This window comes from Coffea arabica, chromosome 9c (assembly GCF_036785885.1).
Source record: "Coffea arabica cultivar ET-39 chromosome 9c, Coffea Arabica ET-39 HiFi, whole genome shotgun sequence".
NCBI classification, from domain to species: domain Eukaryota; kingdom Viridiplantae; phylum Streptophyta; class Magnoliopsida; order Gentianales; family Rubiaceae; genus Coffea; species Coffea arabica.
The window spans coordinates 41,791,141-41,816,763 of NC_092326.1; the positions used below are offsets into that span (position 1 = coordinate 41,791,141).

Genomic DNA, 25,623 nt, shown 5'->3' on the forward strand with positions numbered 1-25,623 from the left:
AAAATGTCTTGGAAGTGGTTCGTCAAATTTTTGAAGTATGACTTGGAAATTTATGACCAAAGAAAGTGGACACTTATTAGTGATAGACAAAAGGTATTCTCTTGCTGAATTAATTAATTTTCATTCTTACGATAAATTTAATACTTAATTCTTACTGAAATTTAATAATTAATTCTTACTGAAATTTAGTACTTAATTTTATATGTAATCTTATAACAGGGTTTAGGGACTGCAATTCATGAAGTGCTTTCAGAAATTGAGCATAGACACTGTATTAGGCACATTCACAACAACTTCAAAAAGTTGCACCCGGGCTTAGCATTGAATGAGAGATTTTGGACTTGTACTCGGTTGTCCTACATGACATGGTTTGAAAATCAGATGGAGAGTTTGAAGGAATATGATGGAAAAGCATGGAAATGGCTAATTGAAAACACATCACCTTGTCATTGGTCAAGATCGCACTTTCGGACCACACCAAAGTGCGATATTCTGCTCAACAATTTGTGCGAGAGTTTTAATTCAGTCATTATGGCAGCTAGGGAAAAATCAATTTTGGGAATGCTTGAGACACTCAGAATTTATCTAATGGAAAGGCTGAGAACCAAGAGAGAATGGATGAAGAAGAGAAATGACAAGATATGTCCCAAAATTCAGAAAAAACTTAAGAAGGCAAAAACAGAAGCTGGTTCAAACATTGCAAGATGGTCCAAGGAGGACCAGTTTGAAGTGACACATGCGTATGGTGGAAAGTATGTGGTTGATCTCAAAAAACAAACATGCACGTGCCGAAGATGGGACCTGACTGGCTGGCCTTGTTGTCATGCCATATGTTGTATTTCCTTGACTGGTGTAACTCCCGAATCGATGGTTCATTAGTATTACTCAAGAGAGAATTACTTGAAAGCCTATGAACCAACCATAGCTCCAATGAGTGCCCCGAATGCTTGGGTCCAGTCCAAAAAAAAGCCGGTTCTACCTCCAACGAAGTTAAAGCTCCCTGGTAGGCCAAGAAAAGCACGGAGAAGAGAGTCTGATGAGCCAAGGGCCAATTCCGTAGGTGTAACAAAGCTGCCTAGAAGAGGACTTGTGAAAATAAAGTGTTCAAACTGCCATTTAGAAGGTCATACTTTTAGAAAATGCCCATTGATCATTCCAGTGAATGAGCTGCCCGGTTCATGCTGTGGTAGGCCACCATCATCTAACTCCAATAAATGCAGCTTCTGCAAGGAGAAAGGCCATAACAAGAGGACTTGTCCACAACTAAGTAAGACAACTAAGAGGCCTGAAGTGAATGAAGACCACGGATCAACTACTACAGCTGGTACTGAAGATTGCTTGTTGAATTAATTTTTTTTATGATTAATTCAAAACTAACATAAATTGATACTTTTTTGTTTAACAGATGTAAATCAGGCCTTCAATGATGGGGAAAGTGGAAGAGACCAACAAAAAGCTGCTACCATATCTTCATCAAATAATGGTTTGCTGTGTTTCTATGTTTTTCTAAATTTTTTCGACTAGAGTTCTTTTAATGGCTGTATGTTCTTTTGCTGAATTAATTGTAAGCTTTTCTAGTCCCAGGTGGAATTGCAGAAGCTGGTACTGAAGATGCTGAAGTGATAGAGTTCTAGCTTTCGGCTCCCCAAGCTATTTCTACTGATTTGCCGGAAAAGGTGATGAAGTGTTCAGTTTGCAAGAAAACTGGACATAATAGGCAAACTTGTGATTCCTTTCAAGCTCGATCTTGGAGAAAAAGACGGGCTGCTATGTCAGTTTATGGTCCATTTCCTCCTTCAAAAGGGAAAGTGACCAGGAGAAAACAAACGGTCTGTTTGCGTGTATAATTCTTAATCAAAATTGGAAATTCGTTGTATACTCTATTCCCTAACGCATGTATGTGATTTATGCAGGCACATAGGGTGTTAGACGAAGATGATGATGAAGCTGACATAGTAATACTGGAGGGATGATTAATAAATGTGAACCCCCCTGACTACTTAATTTTTTGTTGCACATGTTTAGGGCATGAAGTCTCCTTAATATAGATCTTACAATTGTAATTATAGCATACTGATCTTGTGGGGGAAAGAGAACAGAAAATATCATTGTGATTGTTTTGTTTTGTAAAAGTCTGCCAATGTTACCTTGCCATGTATCTCATTGCCTAGACATGAGCTTGGCATTGATCTCTTTTGGACAATTGGCATTCACTGGTTATATGAAATTCCTAATATCTTTTGTTGGTTGCATATTCATCAAGTGTTACATGGGTTGGTTGTGTTTAGAGATTGTCAAATTTTAAGGCGAAATCTTGCCAAATTTTTTAAGACACCATTAGCTACCTGAATGGCTATCCTTACCATCCAGAATGAAATTAAAATTGCAGAATTAGCATGTCTATCCTTACCTAACTCTGGATGGTATAGACATTTATGAGTGATACATGTCTATCGTTACCTAACTCAGCAACATGATACACCTATCAAAACAATTATGAGTGAAATATTTGTGGCAAAGCAACCAAAGAATGAAGGAGAACCGAGGAATGCTATCTTTATCCCACACAAATTTGCATGATTCAACCTTAGCTCCAATAGGTCTCAAAGCCGATGTGAAATGTTCTGCACGAACCAACTAGCCATTTATTTTGATCAGCCTTATCTAGAGTGGGAACAAACAGATTTGGAGTGAGGTTCTGCAATTCCCTCACTAGCCTACATCAGATAAGGACACTTGAGAAAGCGAATAAAACTACGGATCAACTACAGGTTCCAACAAAATTTGCTAATTCTGCATTTCATCAACAGAAGACAGCTTCCAACAAAATAGATTACGATGGGCTAAATCTAATTTTTAATCTCGTTCAGGAAGGCCTATCAACATGTCCATATACAAAATTTGCCCAAAATTCGATATATATATTAGACAAATGTTCATCAAATGCTTACACAGCCTTACAACCAAATCATAGTCAGACAAAATTAAGGCCAACCATAGCCACCTTATAACTTCGTGAACAAAAGGCTAATAACAACTACATACGTTTCTCTAATTCATCTAAACTAACATTTGGAGCCCCAAATCTTTTTTATCATGTCCTCTTTTCTCGTTGCCAACAAGTACAGCAATTAACAAGCAACCACAACAAATAGCAACAAAAACTAGCAACTTGCTCTTATCTCTTAACTTTCAAATTTCAGCCTTCATCATCTTCTTTTCTTCTTTCAACCTTGCAAGTTCAATCTTCATGAACCGGTTCTCTTGTTCAGCTTTCCTGAGTTCCTTCAAAAGTTTTGCCATTGTATTTTTTGTCATCTCCAGCATTAGTGGATCATACCACAAAAAGTACTTGCAAGTCTTCGGTGACTATAATCAATATCAATACCTCAATTAGATTACCTATTATTGCAAGTTAATCTAAAGCACAAATTACTACTAAATACCCATATCCGATTATACTGCCAAATTTAAAAAAATTAATTCCCCTGAAATATATTAACAAAATAGAAAAAAATACCCTATAATTCTTGCAGCTGTGGAATCTTCTTCCTGGATTTGACAATGTCCACGAAGTAGCTATTCGACATGGTTCATTACAATCACAAAACACGCTTTCAGATCCATTGTACTCACCTACCTTCTCTCTCTTCACTCCTGATAAGTTTTCACTTTCCTCATCCTTATGATTTGAGTGTTGGAAGCTGCACGAACTTGATGCTCCATTGAAATACTTTTTCCCTTGATGCATCTTACATGTGCTCCTTTGCAGAAACAATTGGGCAACTAAAAATGAGCCCTAATGTCTTCAAACCAGATGCTCACCCCTTTTTGTAATGATATCTAATTCGTTTCAGTGGATAATTGCAGGAGATTAAGCCAGTGTGACAATTATACCCTTTTGGTCCACGCGAATTGAGTAAAATGTAGTAAAAAGTCCTACATTGAAAGCAAAAAACTAGTTCAGGGACTAAATTGGTTAAAATATTTAATGAAGAACGAAATTGATTTAAGTGAAAATGTTTAGGGACCAAATTGGCAAAATTCCCGATAAAAGTACTCCTAAACCACTTTGTTTACTCCAAAAAGAGTTACCACCTGCAAAATAATCTCCAATAGTACCACTATATCACAGAGCTATAGTCCATAAAATTACAAATTTGAAAAATACAACCGATTTACTAGCGCCAATTCAATTATATATGCTTAAAATCGATTTCTTATGAACTTTATTTTTTTTTCCCAACCTCTTCTCAACCCATGGCCCAAGCCTTTAAGTTTTACTGAATCATTATAAAAATTAACTCAAAATAAACAAAGAAATCATACTCCACTCTGCCACAATCAAAAAAAGAAAAAGATAAATAAAATTTGACTCTAATTTATAGATAAAAAATTACAGAGTCATCTAACAAAATGAATAAGAGAGAAAGTTCGAGAAAGGGGAAAGAGAAAAAAGTGGCTTTGTTTCTTTTTCTTTAATTTTTATGAACTCCATTTAATTGATATGCGAATTATGTACCAAGTGAGGGATAATATAGTCATTTTAAAATCACTAGAGGAGGTAAGTAATGTTTTTAAAATTTCAGGGGTCCTAAGTGATATTAGAAAAAAATCTCAAAAGAGGTTTTACAATATTATATGATCAAGATTGGTTCATGTATTATGAAAATTCTACGTTTCGTTTAAAGAACTATACCCTTATATATATATATGCTGGGTCAAAATCAGTACCTCGGGGATTTTTTTTGTCAAGGTAGAGTAAAACTAGAAGTTATACCATTGTATATGCAAAATTTTCTTTCATTGCACAGTGACAGTAGTGGTCTTCTTTTCTTTTTTCTTTTTTTTTTATGGGAGTTCTTTAGAGGACGTAATTAATCAACAACTATAATAGTACTTGCTTTTTGATAACTCGACTAACATGATTCACTTTTTTGTCATTTACCCTGGATACTTACAGCCACAAAGGAGCATTACAACATCCTAATTCAATTGGAATTAGAGACTAGAGCATATAAATCTTTGCTGTCTATATTTGGACAAGACAATATAATCTTAGCTACTCAGTTATGTTATTCACACGGCAGAGAGAGAGAAAAAAAAGAGGAGAAAAAAAAAAGACAACCTTACATTTAACATGTCACTCTACAAGAAAAAAGAGATGAATTGAGTGGTTTGGAGAAGGGAGTATAAGTGAGAAGTTTAGAATTCGAATCCTTCCACTTATAGTAAAAAAGTAAAAGAAATAACATATCCTCCATATATAGTGTCACTCTACTATAGTTATGAACTATTTTATCATGGATTTTCTTAATAAATACACTTAATTTATAAATGACTTATTGTCTCCCTTGCATTTATACTCTTACCCAATATTATTCCTAGTTCAAGAAAAGGGACAATTTAAAAGACTTCTCTTAAGATTCCTGACGATTTCACTAAGCTTCTTTAAAGTTCCAAAATTACATCTACCTGTCTGGTTTGATAGTTTTAGGAACCAAAACTTAAAATAAACTTGACTTGGCCAAAAAATTTTAATGAATAACCTACATTGCCCTTATATAGCGAAGTTCAATATTCTTTCCCAAACAATTGTAGAATAATGCAGCACAATTATAAGGAATGGATGTCAAACTTTTCATACTTATATTTATTGTTTGATAAACAATAATTCGTTCACTACTACAGGTTATTCTTTTTAGTGCTTTACCGGAGACACAGATTTTTCCTGTGGAGAAGAAAGTGCTGCTATAATCTTTTTTTAGTTTGTGGATTTTCGAAGTGATGAAGCTACCACACTTTGGCATGGATTTTCTTTTTGAGTGGTTGTTGGTTATCTTCTCAAAAAAGGTCACTAGCTTGAAAGTCGATTATTACAAAGCCTTCGCCAAGCATTGATAGTTTTATAGTTTTGTTGGCAATATATAAAAGCAAAGAGTAGGAAGGACAAGAAGAATGAAGGAGAAAAAAAAAATCCTAGTAGCCATTCCTAGGCATACCAAACAAACAATGGAGAAGCATTAAAATATAATATTGTCTTTTTCAATGAATAAAGGAGTTAGGTGTAATTTTGAAAACCTCAAAAGGCACTAAGTGAAATTGCCATAAATGTTGGACGTTAACTACTTCTGTAATCTCCTACGAAGTCTTTAACTCTTAATAATGATTGTGGTGATGCTTGTGTTGGTGCTGTACTGCGTTTACGTGCTCAAAAATCTTCTCAAAACGGAATGTTTTTTCCCCACCATATCTTCTTCTTCATCTTTTTCCCTTTTTTTCTAAAGTTTCTTGGCACGACCTTCCACTGCCGTATTGTGCAGGCAACCCCAAGAATTGCTGCAACTTTCTTTTCCTGATCATAATAATCCTAAAGGATCGAATCAACAGTCTTCATGAATGGTCACCTTTCTACACATTTGGATGTGCAAATATGACAAATATAGGTTACAACTCATAGAATTCTCGTCGCTTTCACTGGTTATGAATTATGATATCTCTGCTCTGGAATCTGGTTGCAGCAGCTGTCGGAAGGATCAACCTGATTATGAACCCTGTATGCAGCAGTACATGATTTCGGGTTAGATTGGGTTTCCAACAAGATATTATTCAGGGCAAGTAATTCGATGTCTCTGGAAACCAGGTGCTTAAAGTCTGAATCTGCCCAGAAAGAGGAGGAAAGCAATTACCATTCATGCAGCCACAACTCAGCAAGAACCTTACTATACATGCATTATTAGTTCACAACATACATACATATATATATTGTTTTCCCAGTGTTGCAGATCTACAGAGACACTTTCAGAGGTGATAATTACATTAACATCCTCGACTTGTAAAACTTTACAAAATTTTTTATTACATGAACTTGCAGGAATGGATGCTAAACTGTAGTAGTAATAGGTATGTATATATATATATTTTTATATGTCTTTGCAGTAACCTCAAAGTTCATTTTCACCCGGTAGCTAAGTTTTTTCTGTGTGTACCGGTCAAAGCCCAATTAGTAGCATGATATTTGGCAGAATCCTCCTCTGCTTCAACTTTCACATGATGTTCTTCGTGCCCCAGGATTGGTACAATTCTTCAAGTTGCAAGGTGTAGATCCTCCTCTCAGGTAATTCAACAGACAAGAATGGCCAATTAAATTTTCATCAGGAGTGCAAATATGGCCAAGACTACAAAAAGCGCATGGGATGCTTGGTCCGCACTACAGATTCCTGAAGTGAACAAATAGTATCATGTCAAAAAAAAAAAACAAAGCAAATATAAAGATAAAATAAACTTGGAAAAATCTTTCTGATTTTTTTTCCGTCAAACGGTCAGGCACTTCATCCAAGACATGCAAGATTAGGTGAAAAAAAAAAAAAACCAAGCAGTCCACTGTACAATCCAATCAATAAGAGCATCGTAATATTATGTCTCTCTTTCACAAAACCACATTTATTTAGAAGCATTAAACTAGAACTAAGTTGAGGGGAAGAATGTTAGGTGATAACTTGAAAGAGAAACTTCTAATAGAAACACTCAGTGATGGCACATAACAAGTTGGTTAGAGTTCTCTCCCACCACAGCCACAAATCCCTGCAGTTCCCCACAAAAAAAAAATCCATGTGTCAGCTGACACATCAGTCATCTGGTTTTGTCATGAATAACTTTCTCTTTGTTTTCAAGCACTGTGAGAGCAACTGATCGTTAATTTCAATTTATGCACTCAAACAAGAAGAAAAACTAAACTGATGCACAGAGGAATGGATTTTAGCTCTTGTCAAGTAACTCCAAAGGAAAAAATAATGCTCTTACTGCTTTGCCCAGATGCTGCGGCAGGAAGTGCGGGAATTTTGACAGCTGCAGAAAGAGAAATTTGGAAGGCATCAGAAATGCTTTAAGGAAGAGAATGCATGCCTTCATTTCATACATCTAGTATTCCAGCTAATAAGTTGCAAAAAAATAAAATAATCATAATGTACTCCACATACTCTTATTGCATGATGAAGCTGGTAATTGAGAAGGAGCAGGCCAGGGAGCTGGAATATTGTCATTCAGATCACAGAGGAAGCTCAGACCAGTAGAACTGTCAAATACTGCATCTGATGGCAAGCTAGGCAAAAGGCATCCAGATTCCACACCTAAAAGATGCATTAAGGACACTTGGAAGGATGAAGTAAACACCACAAATGAATATTGTAAAACAACAATAAAAAATTGGTGCCCATGATCAAAAGGTTGTCAAATCTCAAAGATTTGATATTATCCTTCTTTAAATTGATCCTTTTTTTTTTTCCTAAAGAGGAAAAAGCATAATGCTCTATCTCAGAGTTGATGGCTTCTGGGAAGGCAAGGATAGACAACATATCAACTAAAAAATCATTCTTGTACCTCGTGCCTTGATATGTAAAAGAAGCTGAGTTTGGGTAGAAGAGCAGAGAAAAGGACATGATGTTCTTGAAGTTTATTATGCAGATTTCCTCAAATTCATCCACACTAGAGGAGCTAAGAGTAAACAATGAAAGCGATGGAATATTAAAGATGCACACTTGCAGCTTCAAATATGCTTAGACTTGGAAGATTTCCCTGTAAAACCTTGGCATGATATGTCAATGCTTCATTTCTCTAACCAATTGGATAGGGAATCGTTTACTCATTTGAGTTAAGAAATCCTGGAAGATAACATGTCCTTCATGTTACATTCTGACAAATCAAACTTGCACCTACTGATAAACGAACCATTAAATGATTCCTGAATTTGGCCTATTCATAGAATATCACCTTTCCTGGCAGGATATGCAAATCAGAACTCCTTAAGGTTTGAGCCCTAAAAGAGTATGTTGAATGAAGTTTATTTAGTACTGACTATCTTGCAGATCCACCAGCGGGTTGAAATATTATCAACTTCAAGAATGCTAGGCATGTGTAGGAGCCTTCTGGTCCTTCTTCCAATAAGTCCTAAACTAATTTCTTTGTTTATTTTCTAAAAGCTTTTTAGTCCTGACAGATCCCACTAACTCTATCTAAATTCCCGTGCTTTATCTTTCCAACATGTATGCATTCATCCTCTGGCATCAGATGTATGAACAAGGGAATTCTACGTAGAACATGATAGTAAGAAGCTTCTTCTTTTCTTCACAAAAATTTTATAAGAAATGACACAATCAATAGAGTAGGTAGATTACCTTGCGGGGTAACTGGTACACAGTTGTTGAAGATTGCCAGATCATATCATCAGCACAAGCTTATGCATTAGCATCTTCAAAATTTTCTATTTAACAATCTAATATTCAGAGCAGTAAAATAAAGAAAAAATTACCTTGGACTGAGAAGTCTTTGAGACTGACACGACAGAGATTATAAATATTTTTGGTAATATTTGCTTTCTGTAATTTAAGTCCCAGTGATGCAGCACAATTTAAAGCCTGCAAGTTGGTAACAAAACTTTGGTTTTGCAAATGAGACACATAACTCTCCACTGACTTGCAGCAAGCTCTCTGGTCATGCAATTCACTCCCACAGCTCTTTATAACATGGCTCATGTTTGGAAAAACCAGAGGACACACTGAATTAAGAACGTAGTGACATTAGTCAAATACAAGGGGGAAAAGAAAGTTAAGTTGAATGCTGCAAGGAAAACAATTGGAATATTTGATCTACACAAGTAATCACCAAAAGCGAGGGAAATATCAAAACACGTGTCAAATTGATATTTTCATCCCAAAAGTTTATTTAATGAAAACACATGTCAATTTGAATGCTGGAAGGAAAACAATTGGAATATTTGATCTACACAAATAATCACCAAAAGCGAGGGAAATATTAAAACACATGTCAAATTGATATTTTCATCCCAAAAGTTCATTTAATGAAGGAAGTTGAGGAGAAAACAGCACGACATTCCAACCACCACCACTGAAGAATGCAAACATGAGAGGCAACTATATTTCACCAAAATTTATGTTTCTGTTATCTGCATGTTAGAAAACAATATATCCCCTAAGATCCTTACACATGCCTGAAAACCTAAATAACCCTATCTAATCAAGATCATACAGTCCTACATATTTTAGCGTATCACTACTTAATGAAAAAGAATACCATATCAAAGAATATGACCTTCAAAAACTTCAAATTCACCAGAAGTTTGACATGAGACAACACAGCCAAAAAAGTGCGGATCATGATCAATCATCTGGTTCAGAACATCAAAGAAAGATTAATATATGTGATATCCCTAAATTAGCTACAGGGTAGGGCTAGAAATCCTTTTAGTTATTTATGCTTGACATTTAAAACAGAGATACTCATATGCTTGTATTATACTAAAGAAAAACAGATCCTGTTATTAATAACTGTAAAAATGAGCAAACAGAGCAACTGTGTCACAAAATACATATTGATTTACTAGCAACAGAGTAAAAAATGGAAGTATATTGCAATTTTACATTCACATTTATGTTAAATCACAAAAGAATCTTCATAAATCACTCTTAAGGCCTGGGACAAACTAAATTTCATCATTTTGGTCAGTGGGGGTGTGAGTAGACAGAGAGACAGAAAAAGAGAACAAAGTTAAAGGGACACTGAGTGTACAGTTGGTTAGGGTACTTCTGAACATCATCATGTATTTCAAGGAGCAAGAGATAAATGATATTCAAGATTTTTATTAGGCCAGCCAGCCACAAGACCCAGGAATTGCTTCTTTTTGTACATCCTAATTATCAGTCTTCCCTGATTTTTTTCCCCTAATTAGTACATCCTAAGTATTGTTTTGTTGTTTAACTGGAGGTATACATCCTTATTTGCAGTTTGTTTAAGGAAACAGTGAAGACTTTTCAAACATGAAGGTCAGAAGACAATTAACTATGTCACAGGTTATTTAACTCCAAAAGAATAGTCTGAAACATGGGTAAATTAACTCACCTTTATTAATTTTGCAATTAGATAGCCCTCTAAGAACTTCTTTTGCATGAGAAGGATCAAGTTTACTTGCCAGCCATCGAAGTACTATAGTTCTGCAATCATTTATTCGAGTTGAGTGGTCAGCTAGTGCATGAGAGCCACCGATGCTCATAAGATCATAAGTTTTTACAGCCAGCTTCCCAGCTGCTTCTGCTATAGCATTCTGACAAACTTGCTTGCAACATTCATTAACAGTGTCAATCTTCCCACAGGCTGCAAGAAGACTAGATGAATCCACTGTGCTCTCAAAAGCATTAACATCGCCGACTGGGCAAGAACCTTCAGTAAGGTTTGATGGATGGATGGAGCATATACGGGGCAGACTGTCATTGGCACCCTGACCCACTAGAATTTCCTCAAAATCAGAAAGGCAGGGTTCTGCAAGAGTTCCATTTAAAGCAAGCATATTGGTGTCCTTACTAGATTGACCAACAAGGACAGTAAGAGTCGCATCTACTTGAGGGCAGCATATAACATTAGCTAGATATGGTGCAAAACCACCCACACAATCAATTGATGTCATCCTCATCATGCTTTCCACGGCCGCAAAGTTTAATATGCAGACTCCTGAGAGAGAGAGAGAGATAGCTCAACGATGATATAGAAATTTATAATCCTCTTGATCTAAAATGGCAAAGATTAAAAAAGAGAAAGAGCAGAATCGAACCAGATAGTTTTGGTATACTGCTGTTGGTGAATGGTGAAAATGGAGAAGGTGCCAGGAGAGGAAGAAGGGGCTGAGGAGCTTCACTAGGAGATATTTCAGGCAAGAGGGCATGTTTTCTTTGAGCTATCACAGAACTTTTGATATAACTTGATGAACTGCAATACGATGTAAATAAGCCTGCATAATTAACATGTGTACATGAGAGACAGTGGGAATAAAGATAGTACTCAATTTAACTATAAAATCAATGGCCAAGGCTCATGTCAATTGCAATTGTGTAAAAGAAACAGAAATCATCATATACTATCCCAGTATGTAGCGGCAGAGTAGAAGATATTAGTTCTAGACCATAGGCAGGAAACCATACAATCCAACTTCAAGACGAATTTCAATCAAACAGACAACTAGGTTCACTGTGACTTTTCTTACATTGAAGATTTGAAGTGGAAATGATTGACAAACAAAAGTACTAAATGAAACTGGAATTGATACTCATACAAGTTATTCAGAAAATTAAAATTGGGCCGTAACTGTAACAGTCCTAAGGTTGCGAATTCCTTGTCGGGTAAGTTCCGACCCACATATCTTTTACCACGATTCAACTTCCCAAAGCATAAAGCATGTGAGAATGTAGAGAAACGCACATATATTCTAATCTGCTTAGATCTATTTCATACCAAAACGGAAATTGAGTTTAAATCCAAAGGACCAATAAAGAAAACTTTCGTACTTCTTCATGAATTTCATTATATTCCCTTCTCCTTGACATGTTTCATTGTGAGCTAAAGTTTTATGTTTGTCTGACCCCTTCAAAATTTCTAAATTTAAAGGGAGGCAGACAGCAAGTGTATAATGGTAGTAACCAAAGAAGCTACGACAGGGCTTAAGAGAAGATTATCATCCAAATAAACTAATGCTAACGCTAGGAGAAGACACCTTATAGCTAAATATTAAGGTGGAAGAGCCCAAAGCCGCATACTGGAATCCATAACTATTCAAGGCCCCCATGTGCAGCTAACTTAAACAGACAGTGAAAGGTATCTACAGAAAGTAAAGAACAACAAATACGGCCAAGAAGTCTCAAGCAAGATCATCTTTTATGCGATGTTACTATACAGTTTCCTAAGCCCAGCAATCTTCCAATCCTAACAAAGGAAACATTTTCCCCTTTTTCTTCCCAACATAGACCGTTACTTGCTGAGAAGTACGTATCTCCATCAGAACAAGCATGCATTTCTGCTCTTCCATGTAAAAAAAAAATGACGGCCTTTCCATTTGAGGTGTCATCCTTGCGTGGGCCATGCACTTCTTACTTCAACATCTATTATGAATTTTTACTTTATAAAGATTGCTTGGCAGAATTGTAGCAAGAAAATAAGATGATATTCGTTTGACTTGCCTAGTTGAAGCATGTTACAGACACTGACAACTGCCTTCAAGTTCCCAACTTTAAACCCTAATTTGGACATAACAGCAAAATAACGCCACCCTATCCTACCTCAAAGAGCCCCAGTAATAGACGTAAACCAAGCTAGCAGAGCACACAAGCAAACTCTGAAACCGGGGTTGATCATCAAGAACGGCGGTAATTTAAGTTCATTTTCTTGTCCATCAAATAATGTTAAGGTTACATTAAAATTTCAACAAAGTGGCAGCCAATGCAGCAATTTCACCCACAAGATAACGTTAAAGTAGCAATTTGCAATTTTAGCCTCCACAAGCACTCACAAAACCAACAAAGCAAGCAATTAACCAATTCCAGCTAATTCTTGGGATTAAAGAAAAACTAACGTAAACTCTAATCAAAACCCATTTAATGTTACGAATAGATCATTAAAGATGCATTAAAAACCAGCCAGGAATCAAGAAAATGAGGTAAGAATACTTACAAAGAAGTAGCAAGAACACAGAATGAAGATAAAAATTGTAACTTTGAGGCTCCCCTCCGCTCATTCCTGCCCCTTTTGCTCTCATACCACTTCCAAACTGAGTGAGGCACTAAAAAAGGGGGAAAACAAAATGCAAGAAAAGAAACAAAAGGGCTTCAAAGCAAAAAAGGAGTAGTCTTGGAAAAAAATCCCAGCTCAGAGACTAGCTATAGCTGCAATGTGAACGTGAAGACTGGAAAGAATGGAAAAAAACACAAGTGGGCTGGTGAGGAATGTAAAGAGGAAGAGAGTTAGAGTTGGGGGCAGCCATGAATGAGGTGCTGAGGGGGCGTGGGGACAAAAGCTGTAATTAGCAATAGCTGTCTGAATATTGTGAAGACCCCACCCCAACTGAACTTCTACTGCTACTAATAACTAGAGCAGAGATCATAATGGAGAGAGTGAGAGAGATAGAGAGCCAGTTTTAATTACTATTAATTTCTGGGAAACTCAGACACCAAAGAAGTCCCCATAGGCCATAGCCAACAACACACCGCTGCTGCATTAAATTCCATTTACTGCCTTTTTTTCACGCTTTGTTTTGTCTTGTTTTAGCTTTCTTTCATAACGCGCATGATTGGCACGTGATACTCTTGACGTCTATACTCTATACTTCGCATTCACTCCACAGCTCCACACACTTTCTTAGAGATTTGAGGGTTGACCGTTCGAGTCATTTTGTTTAGCCTCGATCTTGCATGTGATTTCTTCTTTGTTCGTGTAACAAAAAGCTTGGATCACCGCCACGACGAATCAGGGCATGGCCACAAGGATCATAGATCATTTACAAGATTCTTAAAAATCACTAATTAAGACTCACAGTTGTCGTATCGACAGCAGAATTCGAATTCGATAGAATTTGAGTATATAAATTTTTTCGTAAGCAAAGAAACGATTGATTCTTTTGAACTAAATCAACTTATATTCATGATTTTGGTATGGTTAGTATACCAAAGATCATAGTAAATCTTATGTGTCCGTCTGTATGTTTATAAACTTTTCCAATACAGTTTTAAATTTGTCATTTAAATACAGAAACTTACATTCATTAACCTTCAATTTAATTTTTATAAGAAAATAATATGTTAGACCTTGATTAATAAGTACCCGGAACATTCATTCATTGGGCAATTCCCATAGTTATAGTTGCCACAGTTGATCACATAAAAGTGTGATTAAGAAGGAATAAAATGATCCATTATCTTAACTGAGGTTGGAATCTCTCTTTGTCTTTTGATTGTCCTATTAAGGTTGGAATCTCTCTTTGCTCAATTTTTTCGATGCCCAATTAAGGGAACTCGTGATCATGAAGTTTGTACAAAATGGTTCGTACACTAATTCTTCACTTGTCAAAGCAAACCAAAAAAAAAAAAAAAAAAAAAGTGTTGCAATATCCCACACAGTTTTATTTATCTAAGAGTTGATATTGAAAATTTTCAACATTTATTGTTAATAGCTTCTAAACTTAGTAAACTTCTTGGCTAACTCTCTAAAATATCAATTCTTTAGCAAAAAAAAAAAAAACACAAATCAATTTATTGTACTAAATTGAGAAATATTGTATGGCAAACTAGAGCAAGTTGAAGAATTTCATGGACTACTTCTACTTGTTGATATGTCTATATAATATAGAGAAACTCTAGGTCCTAATTTTTTTTTCTTTTTATTAAATTGAAAAAAGTGTCTAAATATTGTGGACGGTATTTGAGACTTGAGAAAGATCAAAGAATGAGAATCCTATGGGTTTGGAGTCTGCAACGTTATCTTGTTCTGGGCTTCACAAGTGTTTGGTGAAACACGACGAACCGCCAAAAACTCTCTGGGCTTCAACTGAGTGCGTGAAGACATGGGCGATCAACAGAAGGCCCACTGTAGCTGCTACTCGTGCAAGGTGCTCAACTTTGTGATTTGGTTTTAGTTTCAGAAAGAGGTCCTTGTGGAAGCCCAAGCTTTAACAAAAGTGTTCAACTCTATGAATGTTGTGGAATTGTAGTATTTTGCCTTCTTGGAAAGGAGGCCTGTTTAAGTTGGGGTTTCCTGTGGACATGGTTCCCCTTTCAACTCGTCTTGGGAAAAAAAATATTCTTGGTTGTTTGGAGGGATTGATGTTTGATCTTAGAGTATGATACGTCAATGATCAATGGAGCTCCTTGGCAACTCGATTGAGTTAGATTTAGTGGCTTTCAGGCACCATAAGTATACTGACAACGAAGCGTAACTTAGTTAGTAAAACGTTTTATCTGTAACTGACAAGTCACGAATTCAAGTTATCAAGAAGATAAGGGGAGGATCACTATTGATTCTTTTAAAGAAAAAAAAAAGTGTATATTGACACGGGGGATTGTATAACCAAGTTAAAATGGTACCAGCTAGAAGTTGTTCTGTTAGTCATCTCGGCTCAAAGTTCACTTGCACAATTGGATGCTGTGAAATTGAATGTATCAGTGATGGATTTACACAGCCAAAATATTGATCTTGATCCCTCGAAGGGTGGCTCCCGCTAAATATCCACAAAGTCCTTGGCGACATCATTATTGGCCATTATTTATGACAAGGAAGAAGGAAATGGAACCACTGGCTCACAGCGATCGTAAGCCTAATCAAGAGACTTGTGTCTCTTTCTGGTAAAAGTAAGCTGGAAGCTATTCAGCATTTGGGAGTGGGGATGCCTCCGGGCTCCATGCTTCTCTACTCTATAGTTCCCTATTTTTTGTCCACTTGTACCAAGACGGCCGAATCTATCACCTTCCACCAAAAGCATTTTGGTTTTTCCTATTTTCTGGATTTTTGGGACCTGGAATGGATTGGAGCCCTAGCGCTACTCTTAACTTGCATGCAGTAATTTGATTTTGCTTATGCTGTTCTTCTGATAATTGAAAATTTGGACGGATTTGGTTGCAATTACTACTGCAAGCGCAAGCAGGGTATGGTTCGGGATCATAAGTCCGAAATTGTTTTGTTACAGATTGTCCATCAACGTAGTTTTCATTTTTTTTTTTTTTTTTTGTCGACGGAGTGGGTGTCCGGGTCAAGTCCGTAAAGGCGGCCCGACTAATCCCACTTCGACCCGGTCCAGCGCCCCAACCAGACCTAGCACGTTAGATGCACGAAGAAGCCGATGTTACTGCGGAGGTTCGACCCCAGGACCTGACGGTCCCGAGAAAGAGGCGCCAACCACCAGCCCATTCACGTGGGGGCACGTAGTTTTCATATGAACGGAAGAATTTAAGCACTTTTTATATATTTTTTTTGTTAAAGAAAGTGACCACAGTGAGCTGATTTTGCGTTGGCATTCTACTTTAACGGCTTTCCACTTATATCCTACGTTGATGAGAGTATACCAATTTAGTTGAAATGGGGAAATAGCCGAAGATGACAACTAACGGCAACTTGGTACTTTAGGTGGGGATATACGTCCACAGTACACACGTCATGCACAGTTGTGACTTGCAAACAATAAACATGCATAACCGCAGTACATTGCTTATGCTAAACCCCATGTTTTCCAATTTTATTTTCACGTCAGAAGATTTGAAGTAACCGAACACTAGGTACTCACAGAAATTATTGAAACCTATAGATTGAAAATTTTTTTTTTTTCCTTCTGGCAACAGCAACGACGACAATCTACCCTACTCCTATACCAATCTACGCTACTGGAAATAGGCAGATCAAAGGAACTTTGTATGGAGAGTTAAGAGAGGTGAATCATCAGATCAGACAAGTGTATTACTGCGCTCTCTAAAATTTTTAAGAAATGAAATACTCCGTCCCACTTTGATAGTCCTGTTTCTTTTTTCACACAGTTTAAGAAAAAGTAGTTAACTTTGTTGGAAAAGTAAATTTAGATTGCTATTTTTCTAAAATACCCTCACATTAAATAGAGTACAACTTTATGGGAACTTGAATTGATGGTAAAAAAAGAATCAACTCTCATTAAATGGGGTAGGTTTATAGCAACAACAACTTGTATTGAATAAGGGTATTTTAGGAAAATGAAAATACAACTATATTCTTCAATTAGAAAGTGGACTGCAATTTGGGACAGACAAAAAAGGAAAACATGACTATCAAAGTGGGACGGATGGAGTACCATGTTATGCACTAACGAGGGTGCATGTTTTCGTGGTAATCAAGATTAATCATCACCCAAAACTAGCAATAGGGACCCTCGTCCATCTCGAGAATTGCTTTTTGCAAATGTATGGATTGTTACATTAACTCAATTGTCGTGCATTCTAGAAGTGCTCAAATAATTGACCTGCATTATTAATACTAGTACAACTAGCTTTCAAGTTCCATTATATTGAAGTGTATACAATGTGGATTCATGATCTCATTGAAGGCAAAGAGAATATGGTAAGATAAACAAAATTACACCACTTTTGGCTTTTTTTTTTTTTTTTAGGCCACCTAATTTGGGCCAAGTGCGAATTCGCTGTGTACCACCACTTTGGTTTGGTTGCTTGATGCAAGACACACTGAATTTATGGTCTTTTAAAATTGTCATAAATTTTTAGTACTTTTTACGAATGAAAATCCACAACCTCCATAAAGCTCTCCGCCATTGGACTAATCAGTAATATCAATCTTGGCCTTTTGATCTAGCAATGATCGAAACGACGTTTTAGCCGTCGAACCCTGTCTGGCTCCAGACCGCATCTCGGACCCTGCTCAGGTCTCGGCCCTTGAGAGTCCGACCAACGCCCTCAAAAACGGAATTTGCGGCCATTTTCCGGCTGCGTGCGTACTCACGCGCCAAGTACTCGTGTGGCGGAACCCACTGGGAGTCCTCCTGATCGTCTACCCCTTCATCAGAGTCATGCAAGGACTCGACTGAGTCAACTCGATAAATTTTTGACCAATCAGGTACGTTCACTGGGGCCGAGGTGGCCATCTGTAGTCCATGTGGCGACGAAACGCTGCCATCCTGCCCCCCGCGAAGCTGGTGGACGATCCTGTGCGACGACGTCGTCTTGCCAGCATCTTCAAAGGCCAACGACAAGCCCCCCACATGACGCTGATTGTCCGCCAGCGAAGGATGCCGGTGGCTTCTATAACCACTCAAGCTTCCATTACTCTCAGAACCGGTGCTTGGACTCCACCCTCCGTTCATTAGCTGAGCGTCCCTGTTGACCATCCCATCAACCATTGACCAGACATCATCTTCCCCTAGCTCAGGAGCGTCGTTGGCCCCTTCCTGACCTTGATGATTGTAACCGTAGCTCCCTAACAACCTTTCACTCCGACTGGTCGTCAATCTTCTGCCCTTTGCCATTTATCTTACAGAAGATTAACGAAATCTTTATTCCTTTATTTCCCTGCAAACCCAATTCAAAGCTACAAAAAAAAAAAACACAGTCTAGCTATCTTTGGCAGCCGGAGTCTTGATTTTCCGGCGAACCAAGTTAGGAAAAAAAGCGTTCTCGAGTGCGTTCAATGATCATGAAAACAAGTTAGCTTCATTAGTAAATTATTATAGTGAGAAGCATAAGCGAATAATTTAATACTAATAATACAAATACTAATGATAAATGCCTAGACGGAGCTGCGAAGGGAGAGGGGAGGTATATATAGAACTGGCAAGTGCATGAGAAATTTGAGGAGTGGAGGTAGTTTTCAAAAAGACGTGAATTTCATTTGAATTTGGGGTGAATTTTGTCTGCATTTCATTGATCTATGATGTCGCAATCAAGGGCAAAAGAATAAGAATACTAAACTATGGAGAGGATAGAAGACCAGCAAGAAGCTGCAAAAATCAGACCAACAGTTTGCTCTGCTGAGCTGAGAGTGGTGGTGGCCACAGCCATGGGGGAGATAGCGACGCGCGTTTGGAAGAGAGTGGAGAGCACGTGGCACTTACTAGTAGTTGCAAATTATGATGGTCTTAGTCTTTTTCTCTTTTTTCTCTTTTTTTTTGGCTGTGATGTTAACTTCTTGTCATTATTGTTCCACAAAAAAAAAAAAAAAAAATTGACAGAATGAATTTTTAAAGTTATCTGCTGCTGCTTAATATTCTACAAAAGGTGGATGATGCAGGTAAAATTGAATTGATTATTTCTAGTTATCAAAGTTCAAATTCGCTCAAAACATATTGCAATTTTCACCCAAAAAAAAAAAGAAAAAAGGAATCTATTCTTAAAAGCAAACAAAAATTAAAAAAAAAAAAAGGGGACACGGGTCAGTTTATCCTAGAGATTATCCTTTAATACGATTTCAATCTAGTATGCGTAAGGTTAAACATGCTACTGCAACATGATATCAAAGTTGATCACTTCATTATCTCGCCACTTTGCTGCTTCCATAATTAATTAGCTGGTTAGGGTATTTAACCAGGCTAATGCAAGATCCCTGATCCGATTTTCAAGTCCTTCAGTTTTCTTCTTCTTGTAAAGTTTGAAATCTCCCCTTAACAAAAATAAATAAATAAAACGCTGATTATTGGTCACTCCAACTTTCAATTGATTAAAGTAGTTGTGCATCCGTAAGAAGCCGTGATCGATCTTTAAGTTTGATTTCAACAAAGTGAAGAACGCGAGAAGAAAGGGTTTACACTTTGTAATTTGGAATCCTCAAATTTTGCATTTAATGTTTTCTTTTGCTAACAAAAGAGAGAAGCAAGCAGGTGATTAATGGCAAAGTAATACTCCAGGAAAAAGTCGTTAACAAAATTAGCATGATATAGATGTCAAATTGCATTAGTATGATGATGCACAGTACCACTATAAGAATAAGTTTATTGTGCTTCGCTAAATTAATTTTGAAAGTCAACAGCGGATCAAGTTCCAATTTTGAGTCTTTCGGGAAAGAAAAGGTTGCAATTCCAGTGTAAATCTCGAAAATAGAGAAGTAAACATGTACGGTATCAATTAGATAGTCGATTTAGAATATTGGATGCATTTGGTAAACAAGGATCACGGGCAACCGTTCGTAGCGGTTTTGTGCGTAATTTTATTTGCACACAACGTAACTTTATTTGCACAATGTGTAACTTTAAAACAAATTTTTATGAATCCCACACATGTTGTTAAAAAACGAGATACAATAAATGATCTGAACCGTACAATTTTTTTAGACCAAATCTTGGCCATGAATAACTCAGGAGTGGTCCTTCTGATGACCGCTCCTGTCCCTCGTGCGGTAAACAAATTGAGTTTTAATAACTTAAAGACTTTTGATTTTTTTTTGTGGCAGATGTAAAGCTTTTTATTGCGTCAATAGAAGGACAAAATGTCAATGTGAAGCACAGTTTGTAGTTTACTGTTATTGAATATACTGATAATGAAAGATGGTTGAAAATGGGAAATCTATGGTGGAATAATTTCAAGTGCGTTTATTAATACCGAAAGTTGAAAGTCAAAAGTAGCTTTCAAGCAATTAGCGTCACGGAAGGAAGAACTATAACATCTATCTATACCTATACTATATATAAATAAATGAAACCAGAGCCTCCTTATGGTGCTCCATCAGTTAATGTTTTGCTATTTTTAGTTTTATCATTGGATTAAATGTCCCATTTTCTAACAAAACAAAAAAAAAAGAAAATTGAACTAATCTCCAATCTTTCCGTCTTTAATTCATGTTTTGAATTTCTTCATACTTATCAACAACTCTTTAGAATTATGAACATTAACTATTTTTTTCCTCTTTTCTTTCTGCCTTTTTTCTAGTTTTTAAATCATCTCAACTCCATGCAATTTTTTCTCTTTTAATACTATAACTTTAAAGAAAAATTTCTTTTGTATACATTTTTAATTTAATTAGTTGCACATATATCGAGTGTGTGTTGATCACTAGTATCCAAACATATGGAATATATATATATATCTATTTTTCTGTATCTGTGTGTGTCTATCACCATTGAAATAAGTACTTTCTCTCTCCTGAATGGCATGCCAAAATTGAAGAAAATTGTTATTTTACTCTTTTTTGTATCATACTATTCTCTAATCAATATTTTTTTTTGTTTTTCTCTCTTTTCTAATAGTTTTATCTTTTTTTCACAAATTTAAATTATTATTTTTATCATGGTTTCTCTCTCCTTAAGAATATTTATCTTATTTTATAAATATGAATCATATTTTATGCATAGAGAGTGACACATTTTTTAGATAATATTGAGTGACTTTATTTAGTGGATTTTAATTGTTACATAGTAAATTTATTAATGTTGCTAGATTCAGAATATATGTTCGTGATAAAATGGACTGTTGCATTTTCTGTGTTCAACTAAATGCATATATGTAATAATCATTGTAAAGATTTAATAATTATCTCAAAAACTATCCATTAATCTTTTGGTATACCATGGAGTATTTGATGAATATTGTTGTACTTTAATACTTGTCACTATAGAAGTTTTTAAATATTGTCATGATAGTTGAATGGTTAGAATATACTAATTTTTTAAAAAATCATATCACTTAACCAGTATTAATATCTTTTTCATGAATTATTCATGCTTGCCAACTTCAACAACTAATCCGAAAAAAAATAGAAAAACAAAAAATGCCCCATGCATTAGCACTGGTTAAAGTACCAGTTATATATTACGAACCAATTGTAAAGTATGAAATTTGGATCTCACATCATAAGGATGGGATTTTGATGATTTTGAACTCTCTAACTCAAAATCTAGCTTTTGAGTGGGTTCTTTTAAGATTTATATTAATTTCCGAGATGAAATAATTTTTTTTTTCTTTCTTTAAAACTGATATATTGGCTTCTAATTGTTTAATGTTCAAACCTAGTCTCTGAAGAATACTCGAAAAGAAAAAGTGGCTTATCAAATTCTAAACAATTCTATTTAGTGTTGTACGAAATTAATTTAAAAATCACACGTACAATAATGAATTTCAACTTGCATTAATGTCCTTCATTTTGTATAATTAACAAATGATCGTACAGATTTTCTTCAGAGTGTGTATATATGTCAGAGCTTGATTATTCTTATGCAAAATCACAGATGCATGCAGAAATTGAATGAGTTATTTGATACAACTAACAATCTTCGTTTCGGTTTTAGTCACGGCCGGTGTGTAGATGTCAAATATAAATAAATTCAAGCAACTTGATAAAATGTTAAAATCATTAATTAGCATCTTGAATTTCAAGTAATTAACAGAGCTTCAAACTTACCCCAATTTTGTTTGTTTCGAAGAATGCATATATGCGGTTGAAATCCTACGAGCTGAGACGTTTCCGCAGCCTCTCAGATAGACGTAGAAAGTTTCCCTAGCTGTGAGAGGAGTTGGAAAAAAGCGAAGTCTGTGATGATGGGGCACATTGAATGGTTGAGGATGATTTTAGTGGGAACATTGTGGATCCTACAATTAGCTTGTCTTTAATGGAATAAACAAAAAGCCTCATCGTCCTTTATCTTCCAAGACACTTTCGCACTCAAAGATTCAGAGGTCCCCTTGCAAAACTCCAGAAAACCTTCTCCCCTTGTGCAAGAATAAGGTCACACACACACACACACACACACACTTTTGACAGTACGCTGTACGTGCATATAGTTGCTGGCTACACTGCTGTACATAATTACATATGCATGAATCATGATACATATATTGACTATATCTACTTAAACTTTTCCTAGCTAGTTGATGCGAGTCAAGCTCCATGCTGATTTTTTTGGGGGGGGGGGGGAGAGGGATTGTGGATTTCAACATGTGTTAACCACTACGCTTTTGAACATGTTGATGATCAGTTCCATTGAGTAAATATGTTAGGTAGTGGTAGTTGATGCTAGTGAAAACTGTAAATGGCAGTGGAGGGAGAGCATTATCGGGGACCCTCCGTCGATGGCCTTATTTGTGTGGAGCAGAGCAGTAGAGGTCAGACACCATTTGATTTTGGCAGTGACCGGACTATTTTGGACCCTCATGAACCCATTGGCTTTGCCTGGCGTTGGACCCATGCATGGTTCTAACTTCTAACCCTCTTGCTGCCGCTGCTGTCCAGCTCTGATAGTGTAAAAATAGGAAGTATCCGATGCTAGTGTTGTTTTTTTCCTTCTGGACTGTGATTGGTTGTGGAATTCCAACTTACGATCAATGGAGGCAGAGGAGGTTGAATCACATTCTACTACTATACAAGATTAACAGAAACAGACAAGAGCTGAAGTTTCAAAAATACAGGCTTGCTCTTCCGTTCACGTTTCTGCTGTAGGTGGTGGCCAGTATTTAACGTTCGATGCCTGGAAATGAATTTTTGTAAACTGGGAATGCAGTTATGAAGTAAAATTTGATGGCTTCACATTAGGTTATCGACTACTGTGATAAGAGCGATTGCATTAAAATTTTCTCACCGCAATAAAATCTATTTACTTTCAGCATCAAATGTCAAGAATTGACTATTGAACTGCTTTTTTTTTTTTTTTCACTAATAGAGTGACAGAGTGTATGCAATTAATAGTGTATATACTATTAGTAAAGAAGAAATTAAAAATTTTTTTTTTTGGTATAAATGAAACTCCAAGGCTTAATTACTAGTAAAAAGAAAGGAAGAAGGAAAGGATTCGAGGGTCAAATCAGGAATCTCAATGATGACCTAATTTTAACTTAATTTCATCTGCAACTGAGGGGTTCATCCAGTCACTCGTGTGTGTAAATTACTTGTGATTAAAAAGAGAAGCAACCCTGTGATTAATTTAGAAACATAAAGAATTGATACAATCAAGATTTTTTTTTTCAAAATAAAATATACAAAGCATTTCATAATTTAGAACACACAATTTGTTTTCCACCCAAGAAACAAAACTCAAAATGGTCATGAGACGAAAACCTTGAGTTCACAAACAAGTACAGTTAAGCAAATGCACCACAGCATGCATTATGTGGAATCTTGCATTAAAAAAGTCTTCTACGATGATCTGCAATATACAGCCATCATTTCACTTGGTTAATCACTTTTAGATGTCACACATCGAGACGATTTGCATTCTTTTCACTGATCAAAATGTGTAACCATCAAGATATATAGTGCACTACGTCTGTCATTCACTGGATAACCAATTGCCTCAGATGTCATTGGCTTTTTCTGAGGCTTCTGTAAATTCTTCCACGAGATGACTCCAACAACCATATATCGCTTTCAGAAGGGGCAAGTGTTCGCTCATTTTTGCAGCAAGGAAAGAAAAATTGGAGAAGTTTGAGACTTTAATTTGTTGTAAATAAGAAAAGGCCACAATCAATTATTCACCACTACGTTGAACTCTCCCACTTGAGAAGTTAATTTCCACTTTTGTTATGAATTATACTACATTCTTTGGAGAATGTTTCACTCCTAGTTACGATGAATGAGTGAGAACCAATGTACCTAGCTATCATATCATCATACCTTGTTTTTCTCATAAGAGTTATCAAGTACTAGTTCTTGTTTAGACCCCCGCCCATCCTAATTGTTGAGCCTAGTCTTTTACTTACGTCCACGCTTTCAACTTCTAATGACAAGTCTTTATGGACAATCCACTAAACGTGGATGATGAGAAATAGGTGATAATGATATTTGACGATGTAAGAGTCTAATCAATTAAATGAACACTCATACATGGAGAATAAAGAAGCTCATCAATAAACGAAATTAGCAATAATCATGACCATACTCCAAGAAGGAGTCAAATCACTTAGAGTATAAAACCATAAATTGATCGTAAAATTTCGAAGGAGGTGTTCAAGATAAATATCCAGAGTATACTTGTTTGAATGAACCCTTGTTTGGATTGTATTTTTTTGTAAAAAAAAAAAAAAATTATGATTTTCTCAGACATATTTTTCAATCCCTTTTTATCTCATATACATACATCAAATCACCGCAGCATATTTTTCTATAAAATCTTCTAAAAACAGTAATCCGAATAGGCATGACTCAATGATTTGAGTTCTGACTCAGCATTTTAAGAACGTACATCTTTCTCCACATAAAATAAGCCAGAAGGAAAAAAGAAAAAAAAAATAACAGCAAACAAAGAAGGTGAAAAATTTTTAATAAGCACAAATGCTTTGTTCACAAATCGACGAGACTATCCAAAGATAATCCTTCATAATTATTAGACATTGTGCACGAATGTTA

The 25,623-nt window shown here is 36.1% G+C and overlaps 2 protein-coding genes across 4 annotated transcripts; both read right to left on the minus strand.

Moving 5' to 3' along the window:
- Positions 1–5,966: 5,966 nt before the first annotated feature.
- Positions 5,967–14,037, minus strand: LOC113708661 (uncharacterized GPI-anchored protein At1g61900). Of its 3 annotated transcripts, none has more exons than XR_003452456.2 (9): positions 13,510–14,036; positions 11,621–11,797; positions 10,915–11,520; positions 9,308–9,553; positions 9,174–9,185; positions 7,980–8,129; positions 7,804–7,848; positions 6,990–7,220; positions 5,967–6,554 (listed from the first exon to the last, which is right to left on the minus strand). XR_003452456.2 is itself a non-coding variant. In XM_072065016.1 (9 exons), exons 1-9 carry the CDS (start codon positions 13,592–13,594, stop codon positions 7,144–7,146), a joined length of 1,323 nt encoding a protein of 440 aa, XP_071921117.1. In that variant the 5' UTR covers positions 13,595–14,037; the 3' UTR covers positions 6,708–7,143. The 3 variants fall into 3 exon arrangements, 2 of the variants coding, with proteins under 2 accessions (XP_071921117.1, XP_027087021.1); XM_072065016.1 differs by lacking the exon at positions 5,967–6,554 and having other exon boundaries at positions 6,708–7,220; positions 10,915–11,298; positions 11,374–11,520; positions 13,510–14,037; XM_027231220.2 differs by lacking the exon at positions 5,967–6,554 and having other exon boundaries at positions 6,708–7,220.
- Positions 14,038–17,793: 3,756 nt separating this feature from the next.
- Positions 17,794–19,102, minus strand: LOC113708858 (protein S40-5-like). The gene has a single exon (XM_027231518.2). The coding sequence runs from the start codon at positions 18,824–18,826 to the stop codon at positions 18,176–18,178; it is 651 nt and encodes a 216-aa protein (XP_027087319.2). The 5' UTR covers positions 18,827–19,102; the 3' UTR covers positions 17,794–18,175.
- Positions 19,103–25,623: the final 6,521 nt, after the last annotated feature.